Source organism: Drosophila serrata, unplaced genomic scaffold, assembly GCF_035046125.1.
Source record: "Drosophila serrata isolate PLE 108 unplaced genomic scaffold, ASM3504612v1 contig_184, whole genome shotgun sequence".
In the NCBI taxonomy this organism is placed as follows: domain Eukaryota; kingdom Metazoa; phylum Arthropoda; class Insecta; order Diptera; family Drosophilidae; genus Drosophila; species Drosophila serrata.
The window spans coordinates 8,262,460-8,281,997 of NW_028257082.1; the positions used below are offsets into that span (position 1 = coordinate 8,262,460).

Genomic DNA, 19,538 nt, shown 5'->3' on the forward strand with positions numbered 1-19,538 from the left:
CAGTAAGTAATTAAAAAATAGTATGAGTTAAGAGAAAAGTGAGATTCAATTGTTTAAACTTTGCAAACAAAAAAACGCCATTACCATTAAATTTCACATCTGATGAAGGACATTGCCTTCCTAGTGGAATTCCAATTAATGTTGATGAACAGACAGCGCTCAAAAGTGAATCAATCAAATAAGCTAATTAAGGACCTCTGGGGGGCAGTCGTCCCCCTTCAAACTCTACCCTTCTTTTTTTCAGTTGCCAATGCAAAGTGCAAATGTTTTCCGTTGCTGTTACTTTGCTTTCGTGCTAATGAAATAAACGCGACGTTAATTGAGTTGCAAGTTGGACGTCACATGTCACAAACAGCGAAATGAGAGAGAGAGGGGCTTCCGCTATCTCTGTGTGTTGGTTGAGGGGGTGTTTATACACACCCACTCTGGGGATAAAGGGTATTTTTTTGCTGCTCCTGATGCCCTGGCGAAGGTCGCCAAGACAATCGCTGCCTAATCCTTTTCAAGGAACTCTGGCACTCAAAGACATACGCCACGAGGCTACGAAAAAAAATAAAAAAGAACGAGAGAGGTGACTATGAGATACTTAAATATTTATATACCTATTATTTTATATTATTTCATTATTTTTATACCCCTTCAGGGTAGTCAGAAGCCTGAAACGTTATGAAGGAGTCATTTCCGACCCTATAAATCATATATATTCTTGATCAGCACCAAAAACTGAGACGATCTAGCCAAGTAGGGCTAAAACAAAAATTTTTCAATTTTTTAAAATTTTTATAAGGGGTTACATCGTTAAAATTGTCAAAAATTTTCAAAAATATGAATTTTTTAAACATGTTTATTTAATATGCTGATTTTTTAAGCTAATGAAAACTAACACAGAAATGCTTTCCGATTTGAAATTAATGCATTTTTGGCTTAGTTATGAAAGATTTTAAATTCAATATCTTGACACAATGGCAACCTAAAAAGTAATCCATATTCGACTTCCCGAAGTTATCTACCTTTCTTGTTTAATTTTTGCTTTTATTTATATATTTATTAATATATATTAAATTAATCTTAATCTCCTGTTAATATTTCCCGACATGACATTGGATGGCAACTTTTCAGATTCCTTAAGGTCCTGTTTCTTGGGTGCCCGTACTTTTCGGCGCAAGTGTGTGGAAGGAGCAATCATTTTTCACCCACATAACCGAGTTTTCGATTGTTGTGTTAGTTTGCGGGGGAAAGAGATGATGTTGGGGTAGGGGGATGGTAGCTGTAAGCAAGGACATTTGATAGCATTATGCGCCTGCATGAGCATCCACTGAGTAGTTGCCTTCATCCTTATGTATTTTTTTCTGTATTTTTTCGGGGGTAGGTTGGGTGCCGGCAATTTGTTGTTTGTCTCTGCCAAGGTTCAACAGCTGCTCAGCCATTAATATCCTTTTGCTACCAAAAGACAAACACCATCGCAAAGCAAACATACACACACATATGCGCGACCTTGGCGGCGGTGATGGTGGAGGAACGAAAAAGTTGTTGCATACTTTGGCGGGCATGCTCAAGGCCACCAAAAGTGGGTGACCATGGGTGATGTTGTTTGGGGGGCATTTGTTTGGATAAAATGCAATCGCATTGAAGGTAAACACGTGAGTGTATGTGTATGTATTCACGCGGCCTCCAATTGGACTTGCCTTTGAGTGGAACTGACCCTGGATAGCCACAGGTGTTGACACTCGAAACGAGATCCTAGTGGAATTTCCTTTGTGGATTTTTCACTTAAAAGGGAAAGGCAAAGGCTGCTAAGAGAAAATCGGGGTTTAAATTAACAAAAAGCATTTTAAAGCTTTTTTTTATTATGAAAAGGCTTTAAAACCTCTTGAAATCACTGCTCATTTTAATAAGATTTCATTTATTTAAAAAAGTGCTTGTGTAATATATTTTTATACCAGATAAATTATCTTTACTTTACGCTTTTGACTTCTAACTTTCTGCTGTAATAATATATTTTCTCCAGCTTATCTACCACACCAATTTGCCGCGATTAACACGAAAAAATTGGGCCAAAACTTCAGCTGCTGCTAAAGTTCAGCTGTGTATATATATAATATTATATTTTAGCTGTTAACCGTTTTCCTTATCGCAACGCCACAGTATCGGCCCTGTAAACAAACTCCCACCTTAGATATTTTTCCAAAATAAATCTCTCCAGCCACAAACATACACATACGCGTAAGTAGAGATAGAATTTCATTTTTCGCCCCTCATTTGAAGCCTACTTATTTTTTCACCACGTGCTACATGCCACATACAGGACGAACCGTGGCGGATAGAAATTTGAAAAAATATTTGCAGCGTGAATTTATCACAGCATTCCACGCCTCCCTGGCTGTCACCTAGCAAATTCGTGGCCTGCAAAATGGACAGAAAAATGCCACCATCTAGCTGGCAGGCTCCATTACTCCATTTACATCCATTTACATCCATTGAATGTAATTTCTGGTACATAAAACGCTCGCATAGATATACATACATACTATAACTGCCGAGCATATTAACAACTGATGCCCGATAATAAATGAGGAGCGGGCAGGAGCTGTGAGGGGGAAATATAAATTGCCATGTCATTTATACCGACAACCCAGATAAGCGAAGGCGTCTGTTTGGGGTCCTGAATGTGGTCATATCTAGCCATGACGGAGAGGGTATCGGGCCTGACATCTGATAGCATTTTATTTTTTTATTTTATGAGACCGAGACTAACTGCATTTGTTTTCAATTTCCGCCTCGAGAACAAATTACTGAATGGCAATCGAATTGAAGCAGCCACCTTCCCAGGTGTGAAGCTAAGCAAAAGCTGAAATTGATTTGCCTACACAAGACCACACCTGTCGCAATACATTTGATCCGATTTGATGCACAAGGGTGGCAATAAAGTGCCAAAGATGTCGCACGAATACTCAAATACAACTGACAATGGCAACATTTAGGCTTATTGGGGCGGCCAGATTGTGTGTCACACACACACTTGGAAAAATCTCGAGGAAAAGTCACTGGAGCACGTGAGTGTGTCTCTCTCTCTCTCTCTGTGTTTGTGTGTGTGTAATTGATAAGGACAAGATCTGGGAGCTGGGGGTTTTGTCAGGCAAATTTGAGCGACAAGGTTGCCATGGCCATACAGCACAAACATACACATCAGTTGGCGGTGACAGTCGAGTTTCCAATTCGCAGAATGTTCTCTTATTGCCTCTGCATTTGGTGTTTACACTTGACTCGCTCTAATTAAGCCAGTTGCCATGGAAGTCCTTTGCTCCGACCTCCTCAGCCTCCTTCAGCCAAGTCACTTGGAAAACTGGCAACAGTAGTTACAGTTCGCTTAAGAGGACAACAGGCCCAAAAATACAGCTCAAGGAGCCGAATGAAACTAGTTAATTAAGTGGTAAGAGTTTGTGGCAAAGAGTTTTTGGGAAATTGAAAGGAGCAAAACAGGTGCTGCTTTCCATTGAGAGTGTCGTTTATCTTGAATAAGTTTTCTTCTATTATAATGATTAAAAAATATATAAATTCCATTTAGTATTACTTTCCAAGAAGTTAAGCACGCCCATTTGATGTTAATCTTTCTTGTATCCTCTCTAACCTTTCGAAGGATAACAAACTTAATACAGAAATATTCCCACAATTGCAATAGCCTCGAGGCCCTCGACCCTAAAAAACTTTTTATCTGCAGCAGAAAAACACATTAAAATTATATTTATATCGGAGGCTGGCCGCACAAAAATGTCTGAACAAATGACAAGCATTGTTTGGCAACTTAGTTCTTAGTCCCCCCAACAACGTACCACGTATCCCCGGCATGTGCATAATTATGCAAATGAATTGGTTGGCTGTGGCGGAGGGAAAAGCGGAAAAGTGGGTGGAAAAACGGAGCGGCTGCTGCTACCGATTCACGTGCCACAAGGAGAAAACTTTCGGTGCTGGGAGCTTCGGTTCGTTTCGGTTGTGGGGTTAAATGAGGAGAGCAGGCAAACAGGATACGCAAAAAAAGGAGGTGTATTGACATATTTACAAAGGTGCGGCCTGCATATATATACATATATATATATAAATGTATGTAAAACAATTTAAATAATTAACTTTTCGGGCCTGCAAGAGAAACTTTCTCCATGTTGCCTTCTTTATCATATTGTTGTTGACCAGGTCAAATTGCGTTTAAAATTTAATTCCCACACAGCACACACACACTTGGACATACTGGCATACAGGCTCACAAACATTATCATCATTATTTACACTGTCAGTTGGGGTTTTGTCGGAAAAGGATTAAAAGTTAAGTGAAAGAGAGAAGCGAATAAAAAAAACTTTGGTGGTTAGAGAGATAGCAGAATAGAAGCTGAGAAAGGAGGAAAAGGGTTTCAGGTTCTTTTTAAGGGGATTTTTTGAGGACTAACTTTAAGGGGTTGACGGGTTACCTGAGCATTTGAGACCCTGGTGGTAAATGCCATACAGCAGGGAACCACAATGATCGCAGAACGTGGGTCCTGCGTATGTGAATGGCTCGAAATTGTGTTGAGTTTTTGGTGAGTCCTTTATTTCATTTATTTTTATTCATATATATATTTTATTTTTTTTTTTGTGGTGTCAACAATTTTAATTTCAATTTCGATTTCGTATTCGATTTTGTTTGTTGTGGTTGGTTTTTATTTTTATTTTTTTGTTGGTGCGTGGTTTTCGTGACAGCGTGAGTTGGACAGCGAATTGAGTTTTTGGTTTGATTTTATTTTTTTGGTGGATGCACACATGGAAAAGAATACAAAGTACAAATTTTGTTCATGGTAAATAAACAGAGCACAATGACAAATTACAAATTCTTGACTCTAATTTTGCACCGAAAACAATAACAATAAAAAAGGACAATAAACTCTACTTAGGCCTATGAAGTGTATTAATTGCATTTTGTCTAACAAACTACTTAACATTATTTGCAATTCTTTAATGCATTTCCATGTTCGAGCTGGAGAGAAGGTTTTGTGAGGAGGATTCTTTGCCTTATTCCGCCTTAAAAGCCAATTCATCTGAGACTTGTTTGGCTTTCCTGCATTTTCCTGCTCTTCATGACATTTTTCATTGTCATAACTATATATAAACGGGGGGAAAACGTAAGGTTGGTTCCTTCGTAAAAGTTGTAGTAGCATTTATGGTTATATTTTGATTTTTCTGTTTAAATATTTAGTTGCATGTTCCCTTTACTACCTTACTAGTTCTACCTCTTCACGTTCCTTACTCTTCTATTTAAAGTCTGAGAAACTACTTTATTTGTTGCCTTAAAAGCCAATCCATCCGAGACTTACTTTCCTCATAAATATATTTATATTCCTCGGCTGCCATAGTTTGCCATCTCACAACATTGTGGCTCGGACAGGCGGCATGAATAAATACACAGAATGTGGAGAACTTGCTGTATGCGGAAAAATCCAAATGACATTTTCCATAACCCAAAAAGGGCGCCCACGGACGGACGAATGGGGAAAACCAGGACGAGAACGAGAACTCTCGCATTTTGAGCAGCCCAGAAGAGAGTCTCCTGCTTAGCTGGCAAAGCAAAGTTGACAGGCGAGTCCGGGAACAGGAAAGGCAGGGACCACGACGAGGACGAGGACATGACAGCTGGGACACTGGGGCTGGACGGACAGGGCCCAGCAGCATAACCGAAAATCCAAATGACAGTTTAATTTGACAGAGCCCACAAAGACTAAAAGCAATGCAAATAAGTCCCAGAACCCCAAAAAGCCCCATTCTCACCCTTCTCTGCCACATCTCGCACATGGAAATGCAGTTTCATATATGTATAGTACTTTATCCGGCATATCCTATTTAACATAACTCACAGTATGTATATAAATTTATGTATATAGTGTGTGTGTGGGTGCACACTTACCGAGTCGATGCCTTTATCCTTGCCCGGACAGATGAAGGTGACGTACTCGTGGCATCGCTTGTGCACCACATAGGAGCAAACTGGAGGCGGAGAATAGAATAAATTGGATGATAATTCGTCACGGAGCTCTCAGTCTATCAGCTGGCAAAGTCCTTACCTTGGCACTGGAATCCTTGCTTCCCGAAGCCCCTGCAAAAAGAAATATGGAAATCAAAGGGGAGTAGAGCGTCAATTGGCATTCGGCGGAAGAGCGATTGTTTGTCATTACGGCAATTAGCATAAATATTTAAATTGCCATTGATCAATATGCTATAGCGAATGAGAATGGACTCAATTGCAGGTCCCGAGGTCCTTTTAAAATTAATCAATATGAGAAATGTGCGGGAAATACAATATGCGAAGCCACACAGCAGGAGGCCGCGTTTAAATGTCAACTTATTAAAATGCTGTTCAGGGAAAATAAATGACACAGTAATCTGCTATTGTACGGGAATTTCTTTAATTTTAATTATACATTAAAGGAAATGTTGTATATAATAGCAAATTAAATAACTATGATGCAGTTTTATTATACTGACAACTGGTAAGAGAATACCTTAACTTGAACTCGATACAAATCTTAAATGTAATGCCAAATTAATGTGTTATAACAACCATTAAAACGTGTGGAATATAAGTGTAATTTTATAACCTAAATAGAATATGATGCCATAGTATAGCAATCATTAAAAATGGGTCATGTACATAATTTTTAAACTTATTTTAAACACCTTTCTCGGCTTGCGTAAAGCTGTGCCTTAAATACCACACCAGAGAATGCATACTTAAACTAAAAAACTAGAAAACTTAAAGGCAATTCCGGAGCCGGAGCCTCATTCCGGGCCACTGGTTAATGGCCAGAACCTGTTGTGGGGCTGAAATGCCGGGTTTACGTGACCCGCAATCTCTCTCTCTGGGCTTTTTCTCACCCCTTTTGACCGTAAATGACTTGACCACAAAACCGCTTTGGCCTGCCCAGCCCCCCCTAAGAACCCTCCTGGCTGCAATTTGGGACAAGGCAAATTATTCACATGCACAGCGCCTCCATATATATATACTTGTATAATATATATATTAAAAAAGTTTTCCAGTTAAGTTGAAAATAAGTTGCAGTCCTTTAGGCCAGAGCTAAAGTTAAAATGATTAGCTCCACACAAATCGGAGCGATTTGTTATCACTGCTAACGAGTGCAACGGCGTCGTTTCATAATGCTACACGCCCGTATTTGCCATTTTCCCCATTTAAATTTAATTCCTTTGTTTGGCCAGGTTGTCTCTTCGTGGCTTTTCGCTGTTTTTCCGTCTGTTTTCTGTCGGCGCTTTTCCAGCTCTTTTCTTTTTTTTTTGCCTCTTTTCTGTTTGCCCATCAAATGAAGTGAAAAAGCAATTTTCCCGCGCCTGCAGTTATACTATGATTTTATTTTCTCCCCTTTGTATCCACCCACGAAAAAATTTTTATTCACTGCATCTTTTTTATGCATTTTAATTTTTAATTAAGCGCATATTTTCCAGCATCAACAACGGAATTCAATGCGTACAAAAAACGTCTGCGAAAAAACTATTGCAGGACAAAGAGAGTTGGGGTTAAGAATGTTTGCAATTTAAGCTAATTAATCAAACAAGCCAAGAGTGAAAGGGAACGGGTAAAAAAATGCCTGGCTTGACCCGCATATTTCCTAGTTTTAATGTAGGAGATTTCATTTACAAATTCGTATTTTAATTAAGCTGAATTAGAGCAAATTAATTGGTTCTTGTTTGGGGCTCACCAAGTCAACCCAAATATTCATTTTCCAAGCCCCAAGCCCAATTACCTCGTACCTATTAATCGAAAACTTGAACTTTACGGAAAGTTAGGGGTAGTTTTTGGGGTACATGGATTATAGAGTTAAGTTTGAGAGTTATTCTTTAAATAAAGAATGAAAACATCAATTTTTATGAAGGTGTTGTATATTTTTTATTTAAAATGAAACAGCTATAACTTTAAACGGGACTGTCATATAGATTTTGAAAACAAAATCGCATCTTATTCAGTCATTCAAATTCTTAAAAAATGAAATTAAGAAACTTCAGCAGAAGTTTTATTGATCATTTGAAATTTTTCAATAAATGGATAAACATTATTCTACTTTTAAGTTAGCATCCTCTACAATATCTTAAGTTATTTTCTTTTTATTCAAAGTTTACATTGTACTTAAAGCCCAACTTTTTATTTATTCCCCAAAAATGTTGTCTGATTCATTCATCCCAGGGTATTACGAATTTCTGTCTGAAATTTCCATCGTGACCTTTTCGGTTTCCGCGCTATTATGCAAATGACGTGCCGTAAACATGGCAAATGTTTCACCTGCTCACCTGTTCACCTGCCGCAAACGAAGTCGACGGGCGACACTTTGCCACCGCATCGACGCCTCCCTTAAGACCCCACCCACTATCCACTCTCCCCCCCCCCCAGCCACACCCCACTTAGCACCCTCAGTTCGCTAAAATACGTGCCTGCAACGCCTTTTTGCAACGCGTTTGCCGTGTGTTTGTTTGTGCGTGTGCCCCCAAAGGCCCCGCACTATTAATTAAAAGTCGAAGTCGAGCCGGTGTTATACTGTAACAGTGTAACTGTGGCTGAAGTTGTTAATTAGCTGCAGCCCCCCAAAAATGGGCGTGGCCGAAAGTGGGGTGTCTGTTGTTTGGAGTTGGTTGTTGTTTGCCGGCTAATGTTGCTGTTGCTGCCACTGCTGCTGCTGTTGCCTGTTTGGTGGCATTGCTGTCAAAGCGCGTTAATTACGTGTAATAATGATGCAGTGCCAGCTACTTGGCTCTTTGTGAGCTTCGAGGGGGTATATTGGAAGCCATAAAATATGCATTAAAGTAAAGTATTCTTCATTAAATATTAAGTTTACTTCCCATCAAAAGTCGAATAATTAGCTAATTGTTGCTTAGATTTCCAGGAAAAGTTCATTTGAACTCAAGAACTTCCCATAAAATCTATAGAATTTTAATTTAAATTAAATCAATGCAAATTAAAAAGCTGCATTTTAATGTAAGCAACATATTTTGTACAGAGTAGAGTATCCCATAGGCGATGCCATCGAGTCTAACGATTTTTCTGGCTTAACGCTTGTTTCATTTTTGGGACGGTGGATACCAAAATTTTGTCGTCGATTTTAGAGCTCTGTCTTCCGGCCGTCTATGGGCATAGATCGATGATGCTGGCGGCTGGTGGCGCATTTTAAACAGCAATTAATTTAATTATTGCCAAAATGTTTTTCGCCGACAATTAGCTAAAGAGCTTAAATAGCAACATCAGCAGCAGCAACAGCAACAGCGAGAACGATGACGAAAGTCATGAAGAGACAAGCTTAATAAATTGCCTTGGATTTGTCCCGCGCAAGAGAGGGAGTTCCATATCATTCATTAGTTGCTGGCTTTAAATTGTCAACGCTGTGCCCTGGCATTATGACACTTTTGCGAAGCGACGGAGTGTGTTTGTTTATTAAATATGAATTAATATCACTGAAATTGCTCGTCAAAATGTCTCTGTGGTTGGGTTTTAGAGGGGGTGACTCTGACTATGAATATTAAGTGGCGAATTAATTAATTTGTGGGGGCGACGAGGCACACTCTAATTTTCTTTGATGGCAATTCAATGAGCGAAATTTCTGCTACTTAAGAAGCACTGGGAAAAATATGATTCATTTAAAGTATATTAAATGAAAACGAAAATTTCATTACGTAGCTCTTATTTTATCTTTTAGTATTTTCTGTTATTTGTAGACTTAGAAAAAGAATACCACTTTCTTCTCCAATTTTAAATTCATAATTTTCCCTCTGTGCATATCTTATGACAAAAATGACCTCTGATTCTATATTACCATAATTTTCAAGCACTACCCCGAGCAAAGTAATACAAATATATATTTAAAAATACCTACATCCATGCATATCCCGACTGATAACCGCTGTAAAAATCGAAATTCTGTTCAAAAATTGTATTTTCAAATGGATTTTGAAGCAGGAAGAAACCATTTGGAGGGTTGGGTTGGGGAGACTAGCGAATTTAATGCGCATGAAATTGATTTATAATCCGCAGGGAAGCTGCAAGGCCAGGAAGTGACTACTGGGACCCTGGCTGCCAGGACTACCAAAAGTAAACAGGTTACCCAACCTGTGTCGACATAATTTCAGCTTCGCTTTTCTTGATTTTGTTTTCATTTTATTTTTTTTTCCCAGGGTTTTCTGTTTGTTTTTACTTAGGGAGCAACAATGGATTAAGACAGATTTTGGCAGCCTTACCTAAATTAAATATTACACAGGTTAGCTTTTGTTTCTGCTTGCTTTTTTTTAAGAACTTTCTGTTATTTTTGTAATTTTTGTTGTAACCCTATGTTGAACCTGAATGGGCAAGCCCAAGCAACAATGTTGTTCACCGGAAATACTAGACTTTGTGGTACAGTGATGTCTCAATAGGTAGATATTGCGAAGAGTATATATTTGTTGAAATTTCTTTACAATTTGGAGTGTTCTATTTACTGTAGTTTTAGTTTACAATTGATATAATAAATTATTTATTTAGTAACAGTTCCTTCAAACCTTTGAAAATAACTATTAATACACAGAAAGCAACTCCTAGATAAGAGACTATAAATAACCTTTCTTCATAATTTATTTATACACTACAAACATAAAATATATTTTTCAAGATATTCATTTAAAATAAGCCAAAGAGAGAGACACTTTCCCTTAGAAAATCGCTTTTCCCCGGTAGTATTTACTAAGCATTTGTGATTCAAGGCGGATCACTGTTCAAGTCGTGGCTTTATTTTTCTTTCACTATCCCTTCTTTTATTTGTGTTGTGTTCTTCCTTTGTTGCCCAGTTGTTTCGCCTTGTCAATATATACATTTATCGATTCTGGCCACTGATGTTATGTGGCCAACGCATTGCTGGCCATGCTTGTGTAGACCCACAAGTGCCGCCGGATGGATGGGGTGGGAATGGGCATGGGACATGGGACATGGCTCTTGGGCCAGATACATATGTTATGCTCAGGTGGGCAGGCAGGTAAGTTCTTAGGGGGGGAATACTCACCAAATAAAGTCCTTGCAGTGGGAGCAAAAGGTGGGCTGCTTGAAGAATCGGGCAATGAAGCAGTGATCCTTGACATTGAAGACGTTCTTCTTTTTGAGGGCTCCTTTGCGGAGGCGGGACTTCATCTTGTTCTCGCCCATGGCCTCACCTTCGGCGCCACCGGCCTGCTGCTGGGCATCCCGATCCCCGTTGTTGTCGCTGCTCTCCGACATTATTATTATTTCTGTGCTTTCCTTATTTGGGTTTTGGGTTTTGGGTTTCTGGGCTCTTCCACCGCGTCTTCTCCTCCCCGGGGTGTAAATAAGTGTTCTTTTTTGTTGTTCGCGTCGAGTATTTTGCAGCGTTCACAAATCGCAAAGGTTCTTTAACTTGCTCACTTGTTGTTGCCGCATTTGACTTTGTTACGTGCTCTCGCCCAGCCTGGCTTTGTGTTTATTGATTTTCAGTTTTTGCTCTCGGCCTGGTTTTTATTAGGCCTTAAATGCCATCTAACATGGTTAATAAACGAAACGAAACAAAAGAGAAATAAATTATGACGAAACTGGACTTTTAACATCTCGCTGGCCGCTGTGCTTTAATTTGCTCAAAACGATTTGCATAATTTTATTAATCACATGCCGTCGCAATGCGTTTATTTAATTATTATTGTTATTTTCACTTGCGTTTCGCATCGATTTTGATTCGGATCTTCGTTATAACGACCACGGCAATTAAACAAACAAAAAAATAACAAACAAACGTCACTGGGCGACGAACAAACAAGCTCATAATTAGCATTAATTTTTAATGTGCCGACAGTTAATTATACAAGAGAAAGAGAATTTCACGAAGGGTTTAACATCGCAACAGACAACCATCAGAATGACAGCTTAATAATAAATTGCAAATAATTACATTTTTTCCCAGCTTGTCCCAACGAACTCGTGCGCAAAGTGCAAACGAAATAATTTTTATATCATTTTAACTTTTTATACACTTGCAGGGTCATATACATTTGTTCAGAAGGTTAAAACACAGTGAAGGAGTCATTTCCGACCCTATAAATATATTCTTGATCAGCATGAACATCCAAATCGATCAAGCCATCTCTCGAATAAAAAAGAAAATTTCAAAAATTATCAATTTTTTTCAAAAAAAGGCAATAATTGGCAAAAATTTCAACAACAAAAATTTTTTTGAGTATGCAGATTTATTAACCTAACAAAAACTAACATAGTAACGCTTTCCGAATCAAATGGTTTTATGGCTTAGTTATGAGATTTTTAAACTTTGATTTGTTATAAAAATTTTCATATATAAAAATAACATAGATAAATAATGCGAATATTTTTAGTTTCTGCAAGGGTATGTACACTTCGGCTACTCGAACTTGGTGTTTTTTCTTGTTTTGTTTTTGTTTTCATTGCTTTGTTTTTGTTATTGGCTTATTGAAATTTTTGCAACGCCAATTTTTGTGTGCTTCGCGAACAGACACGTTCTTGCTGGCCACTGCTCTCACCTGTGCAGGTGGGCTAACCATGCGAACTCGAATTGTTTGTACCTCATAAAATAAACAAATTAACGGGTGAATTTTATTTTAGAAACCTTAAATTAAATTTGATTATTTTAAAGCACTAAAAGGGAAGAGGTATGTATATTACTCATACGCACTGTTGACCCATGGTTCATTGTTTTTAGAAGCTTCAAATAACTTTAAATGGGTTTTAGTTGTGCTTTTGGCTTAATTTTATTAATGATTTTTTATATAATTTTTTTATTTTAAGCACTAAAAGATAACAGGTATTTAAAGTATATTACTCATACGCACAGTTGCCCGTAGGTTTATTATTTCGAGAAGCTTTTAAGAACTTTAAATGGGTCTTTATTGGCCTTTCAACTTAATTTTGTTAATGAATAGAAACTCCACATTTAATTTATTATTTTTAGGCATTAAAAGGTTAAACGTATTTTAACAATATTACTCATACGCACTGTTGCCCTCAGGTTCAGTATTTTTAGTAGCTTGAACGATCTTTGAATCGGTTTTAATTATGCTTTTCACTTAATTTTGTTAGCGAATTAATCGGTTTAAAACGAAATTACTTTTAAATTAGAAGATTTACTTATTTCACACTAAAGAAAATGTTTTGAAACTCTTTGAAATCATTTAAAAAATACTATCAGTAGTGCAATGTCCAATTCCTACTATCTATCTATCTTATTCAATTAAACCTTATTACATTATGTTGATAAAATGTTGAATTTCAGTTATATCAAAGTAATTGCCACTCTTTTGCTACCCTGTATAGGCATGCAAAATCTACAACATTCGCATTGATTGAAGCCACAATCCGAGGACAGTGTTGCGTACACAACAAACCCACAAAGGACATGTGTGTAACTCTGTTCAACGGCGACTGCGAATGTGATTGTGATTGTGATTGCGATTTGTGAGTGTGTTCGTGTGCGACAAGCAACAGTTACTATCATTTCCGAACCACTTGTGCTCGCTTTTTATTTTCTATGCCATTTTTTTTTTGTTCGTTTTGCCACCACGTAGAACGCAACCCCTCACGTTTTTATGCCAGTTTTTTATGCTTAATGGCTTGTATAGTTATGACCGCTTTTTTGTTGTTATTATTATTAGAATTCCTTCAGGTTAACTGCCATTAGTATTAGGACCATAAACTTTCTAGTTTCAAGCACTTGTGCTCCACCGCATGTGACACTCATTTTGTTTACTTTTTGACCGATGACTTGTGCTTTGGTGGGTCTGATTCTGATTGGAGTACACTGCACGGAAAAACGCACTGAATACAATTTTCAAAGGAGAGCAACTGCCTTGGCGGGCGAACCGAAACGTAGTGAGCGTGCGAATATTTTCACACGAGCGGAAAAACCAAGTCCAAGGGTCGTGGTGAATTTCCCAGTACTCTCTTTTTATTTCTCTCGCTCTCGTTCGATGGCTTTTCTCCAGGTTACACAAGATTTTCACGCACTCACACACTCGTTTTTTTTTTCTTGTTGGTAGGGGCAGTTTTTCCCCAGCTTTCCGCCTATCCTTCGATGGCTCAATGTGTTTCGATTTCCCGGCCACGTGCGCTTCGCTCGAGTCACAAACGCATTCTGACCGGCGACTGCCTTTTTCCGGAGCACCAAGAGTCCATAGCGAGCTTTCGGGCGCCTGTTAGCTAACAGCCCTGTTAACGTCAGCTTCAGCTGATTAACATAAACAGGCAGGGCCATATATCTACGACTATATAGTCCCAACGGAACGTCAGAGCCTCGAGCTCTGATGACGCTCAATCGCTCAATCGATCGATCGATCCGATCGTCAGCGCTTTTGGCCGCTAATTGATTCGACTGAACGAAACTTGTTAAATGGCTGTGATTGCGATTGAGACTGCCAACCAGCCAGACACATAGCCGGTTTTGTTGGGCCTCGTTCGCAGACACCAAAGTCAAACAAGAAGTGAATTGATTTGGAAATGGAATACCCAGCACCGCAAAGAATGATCGCAATCTCAATCAATTTAATCTCCCTCTCAGATCCAATTTATCTTATTAGCAGACCCTTTTTTTCATTGTTGCTTTTTAGCATTGTCGAGATGTATTCACAAACATGTTCGTATTTGTGAATAATTAATTTAAAAGGTTTAAACAAGATTTAAATTGTGTAAATTTTGATTTGGAAATAATTATAATCTTAAGCAAATTTATCAGGGCTAAAAATGAAATGGAGGTTACATTATCTTCCTGTGGAAAATATGATTTTAAATCTCTGGTTATAGCAGGTAAAAATACTGATAAAGGTTTCAACATGCGAGACATTTGCTTATCTATTCTCTACAAAAACTATCAAATTTATTTAAAAGCTATTTATAAAAATTAAAATAATGTATGTATCGAATAGAAAATCGTTCATAACAAATGCCAAAAGTGCCTTAAATTCGATTTGGAAAGGTTTTCTATGTTAGTTGTTATCAGCTTAATAAATCGGCATACTAAGTAAATTTATTTTATAAATTGCATATTTTGACTGTTTTTGAAAATTTTAACGATGTAACCCCTTATCTTTTATATACATTTTGAACAAAATTTTAAAATTTTGTTTTCTTCCAGAGTTTTTGACGCTGATCAAGAATGTATTTAACTAATAGGGTCGGAAATTACTCCTTCATCGCGTTTCAGGCCTCTGACTAGAATTCTAATACCCTGCAAGAGTATGATCTATTTTATCATTATTAATTTATTTAACATAAATGAAGTAATAAATTTAAATAAATTTCTACCATTCTATGTTCTGTACATATGTAAAATTTTAACCTAACAATTATTTTGGATTTTTAAAGATAAGATAAAGAAACAATCGTTTGTTATCACAATGCTTTAATTGGCTTCATGATTCATTAATTTGTGAAACAAACATTGATTGACGCGCCTATTCAATGTTAATGTCATATATAAAAGATATGACAAAGTATCTAAAAACAAACAATCCAATATCTAATACATAACAGAAAATTTTCCTAGGCATTGAGTATGAATTTTTATCATTTCAATTGAAATGTCTAGTCCATAAACTGATACTTTTTAGGGTTATTTTGCGTTATTTATCACCTAGATGTTTCCTAATTTACAAGCTAATTCAGGCTAATTCCGAATGGCTCATAAATTAAGGCATGTTTATCTGAGAGATTCATTTTTGCAATACAGAACCTGTGGGCAGATCTCCGCTTACAGCGCCCTAACCGCAACCTTCGCCTACCTTGGGTTACCTGTTACCTGTTACGTGCCACATGCCCCCGCTTATTGGCCACAGTGCCACATCTGATAGCCAAGTGTCACGTTTCGCGGCCCCGGCAGGTGAAAAAAATAAGAATATACAAAATACAAAATCTAAAAAGCTGGGGCGTAGCTGGCGAATCGAGAGCGCTTCGACTTTTGCGCGGCTAATGCAATAATTATTTATCTGTTAGAGACACGGACAGACCATAAAGTATCACAACATTTTCGGTGGCGATGCCATGCGATGGCTTGTCGGTTAGTCGCTCGGGTTGGCTCTAATAGAAATACCAAATATTTGGGCAGGCAAATAAATAAGCTCTGCATTTGCACGCTCGCCCAAATTGGAGATAAAATATTGTGGTAAATTCCCATTGCCAATTGCTCAAAAAGCCATTTGCCGGTCGACATGTAAATGGGCATGTTGAAAGCCAATGGAATTTCGGTTGCACACTTGCCAATAGATAGATAGATAGATACTTACATAGATAGATAGAAGGTTGCATGGACACGTTGATACTAGCTGACAATAATGCTGGCGGGAATCGGTACCAAAAGTAGATAATAATTTATGAATAATTTGCTTTAGATATCGCACAAACACTAGGCAATAAATATCAATTGACCAGGCAGGCGAGGCAATTAAAGCCCATTGAAATGTATTCTCGGAGGCAAATCATTTTCTATATCCTATATCTCTGAGGGTATGTTGTTTCTATATTATAGAAGGGGTTTATAGAACTAGAAGAAATTGCAGGGTATGCTTTTAGTGGCATTATCTCTAGTTTTTAGTCCATAAATTTCCATTAAACATTACATTACTTTCCTGGAATGCAGAGATGCAGCTTATAATTTGTATGCTCTGCATTCCGAAACACTAAGTTTCCATTTGATGGATTTATGCATATTTTTGGTATATAAAGAAGGGGTAAATATTTGTAGATATCATACATCTTTGAGCCACAGAAACCATTAGATAAATTGGTTAAATTATTATCCACAATACATTTAAATTTATATATTTTAATAAAGGGCTACTCAAGGTCTATAGATACCATATCTTAGCTGCAATAAATTATCTCGACACTTGGCTAATTTCTGAGAGGCTTTCCAGAACACTTAGCCCACATCTGAACACTTTGTAAGAGTCTCATGTGCGGTGGCTGCTGCTCCAGGGAACCTAAACTCAAACCAGCTAAATCATCATTAAATCGATTCGCAGCTTCGAATGGTAATTTCCAATCAGAATCCCATACTTTCACTTGGCTGCTCTGCTTTTAAGCGTATTTTTTTCCACCGTTTCTTTTTCCCTAAGGCGTTTTTCTCTTATTTTTTTTTCCTGGTTTCTCTGTCGGCGTTTTTTTATTATTGCTTTTGCCTGGCCGACCCCTTGGCACGCCCCCATACCGCTCTTGAGGGCTTTGTACAGCTTTAATTTTCTTTATCAGCGCAAACTGAGCATTTTTCGCACGCACACAAGACACAGGAAAACAGCATTTACGGCAGAAAACACGGCAAACAGAAAAAAATATAAATACACAGACAAATTTCAATTAAAAGCGTGGGCGGTGGCACAAAGGGCGTGTCACTCACGCATAATTGACGCAAATTGTGGCAATCAAGCAATCAAAAAAATAACAATGCCAATCTCAGCGCCATCTCTAATTTGGCACTTTTCACATTTCCACCATTGATGTTTATTAACGATTTGTTTAATGGCCATTTACATTTTAAGTTTTAATTAAATTTCATTTATTAATATATGTTTTCATTTCAAAATTCCATTTCGGTGTAATAAAAATGGTTTAGCCAATTTGGCAGGCTTAAATATTTTATTTTTTGTGGCATTTCACATAGCGTTTATTACACATTTATTGCAAAGTCTCTCAGTTAGCATTTAAGTTAATTATATGACTATTTTTAATGCTTTTCATCTAGAAATAGGCATTTGTTAAAATTCTTGACCATTTTTATTAATGCATAAACTGTTTAAAAATTAATGCTGCAAAGATAAAGATTCAAGGGAAATTGTAAAGCATTTTAATCATTTGTGAAATTGAAGTTTTTCAAATTACTGGAATCAATAATTAAAATGCATTACAATTTCTGTTGACTTTTGCTGTTTGAAGCATTAATTTTAAAATATTTTAATAATTAAATAAGGCATAGGCAAATCCCTCTTTAAGTATTTATTTATTTTTTGGGAAAATGCGGAAGAAATGCGAGATAGCCAGAAACACACAATGTTACTTTGAGATGCGCGAATTTTATTTAAATGTTCCAGCTGTTCCAAACAATTAATTTGCCAGTGAGAGTTTACATTCGTTTTTATTTTTTTTTCTGGCTTCCCGGTATTTTGTTTTATTTTATTTTAGTTGTTCGGCATTTTTCAATCGGAAGCCGAAAAACCGATGGCCTCTTGCCATTTGCCACTTGGAGAAAAACAAAAACGCTCCCGGCGAACCGTTCAGTCAAAGTTTTTTTTCGGACTGCCTACGTACTCGTACTCGTACTCATACTCGTCGTACTCGTATCGCTCAGATACAATTCACGTCTGTCTGGCCCACAAAATATACGAAAATACAAAATACAAAACAAACCGATCGCAGGTCGCTCGGTGGCGTCGCAGTTGCGTTGCTGCTGCACAGACACCGGTTCTTTTTTGGTCTATCGAGCCCACTGTACCTCTGCCGGCAGAGCGACGATCGGTTTTTGTTTGTGTTTTAATTGATTGCGTCGAAGGGGGTGGCGGGAGGGGGCAGCGGGAATGGGTCATATGGAAATCACAAAGTGTTCCATACATCCAGAAAAAATTGCAAACATTTACCATTCACTAAGAGCATTACTATAAAAAGAATTTAAATTTGTACCTTTCTTAATGTAAGGCGTAGAATTAATATTATTTAAAGTACTTTTATTAAAGTACACTTTCCTTATAGCAACTATTCCTCTAATAATAATGTTTATTTAACAGTTAATTATCTAATTTAAAACGTTTAGAAACCAAGATCTAAACATTTTCTTTTATAAAGAATATAAGTTGCTATTAATATTTTAAATGCATGCTGTGTCACTTAAATATTTATTTTAACACTGTCTCTTCTTCGAAAGTACGAAAGTATTAGTATTTTGAATAAAGAGAATACTCAGAAACAATCACTGATATATAGTAAATAATATTGTAAACGATATTAAATGCTCATTAAAACCAGCTTCAACTCTTATCAAAAATTGAATTTTAAGCAGTTAATTATAATTTTTTGATAACGTTTACAGGACAGTAATACCTTTTATATATGATAAGGGTATTAAGTAATCGACCACATATCTTTTGTGACCACCTTTCGCTTATTCTCTGCTCTCGGTAGAATTTATTGCATTTTCTTATTACATTCAATTTGGACTGTCACTGGTCGGGCTTTAGCTACAGTGGCGCTGAGAGCTTGTCCGCCGATTTCTCATATTCCAGGCTAATTGCCATATCCCCTCCCCCATAACCAGATGGATAACAATAAAGAGATTTTAAAAGCTTGTTCTCGTATATATATATATTCATCCGATTTTTTTCGGTGGCCTCTCCGTTTTTGTTTTGCTTTCCGTTTTCGGCCTCGAAACAGATGTGCCACCTGCCCACGCATCGTGCAAATGCAAATGTATCTGCATCTCGCATTTGTATCTGTATCTGTATCTGCATCATGCATCTGGCACCTCCGCTGGCCGAGTGCCAAA

At 37.4% G+C, this 19,538-nt stretch overlaps 1 protein-coding gene across 42 annotated transcripts in view; it reads right to left on the reverse strand.

Annotated features, from left to right (window-relative positions):
• The window catches only part of Pkc53E (Protein C kinase 53E), a 26,277-nt gene extending 7,869 nt beyond the window's left edge, over positions 1 to 18,408 (reverse strand). For 2 of the 42 annotated variants that reach the window (XM_086828873.1, XM_086828887.1), the window contains exons 1-4: positions 14,028 to 14,403; positions 11,046 to 11,533; positions 6,084 to 6,115; positions 5,927 to 6,006 (exon numbers count right to left, since the gene is read on the reverse strand). In XM_086828873.1, coding sequence (XP_086684999.1) covers positions 5,927 to 6,006; positions 6,084 to 6,115; positions 11,046 to 11,257 — 324 coding nt within the window. In that variant the 5' untranslated portion in view covers positions 11,258 to 11,533; positions 14,028 to 14,403. Of the gene's footprint in view, positions 1 to 84; positions 354 to 4,460; positions 4,576 to 5,926; positions 6,007 to 6,083; positions 6,116 to 9,890; positions 9,918 to 11,045; positions 11,534 to 11,939; positions 12,132 to 12,543; positions 12,581 to 13,016; positions 14,404 to 18,051 lie in introns of those variants that run through there. The other 40 variants (XM_086828875.1, XM_086828889.1, XM_086828874.1 and 37 more) reach the window with 36 other exon arrangements.
• Between the last annotated feature and the right edge of the window lie 1,130 nt (positions 18,409 to 19,538).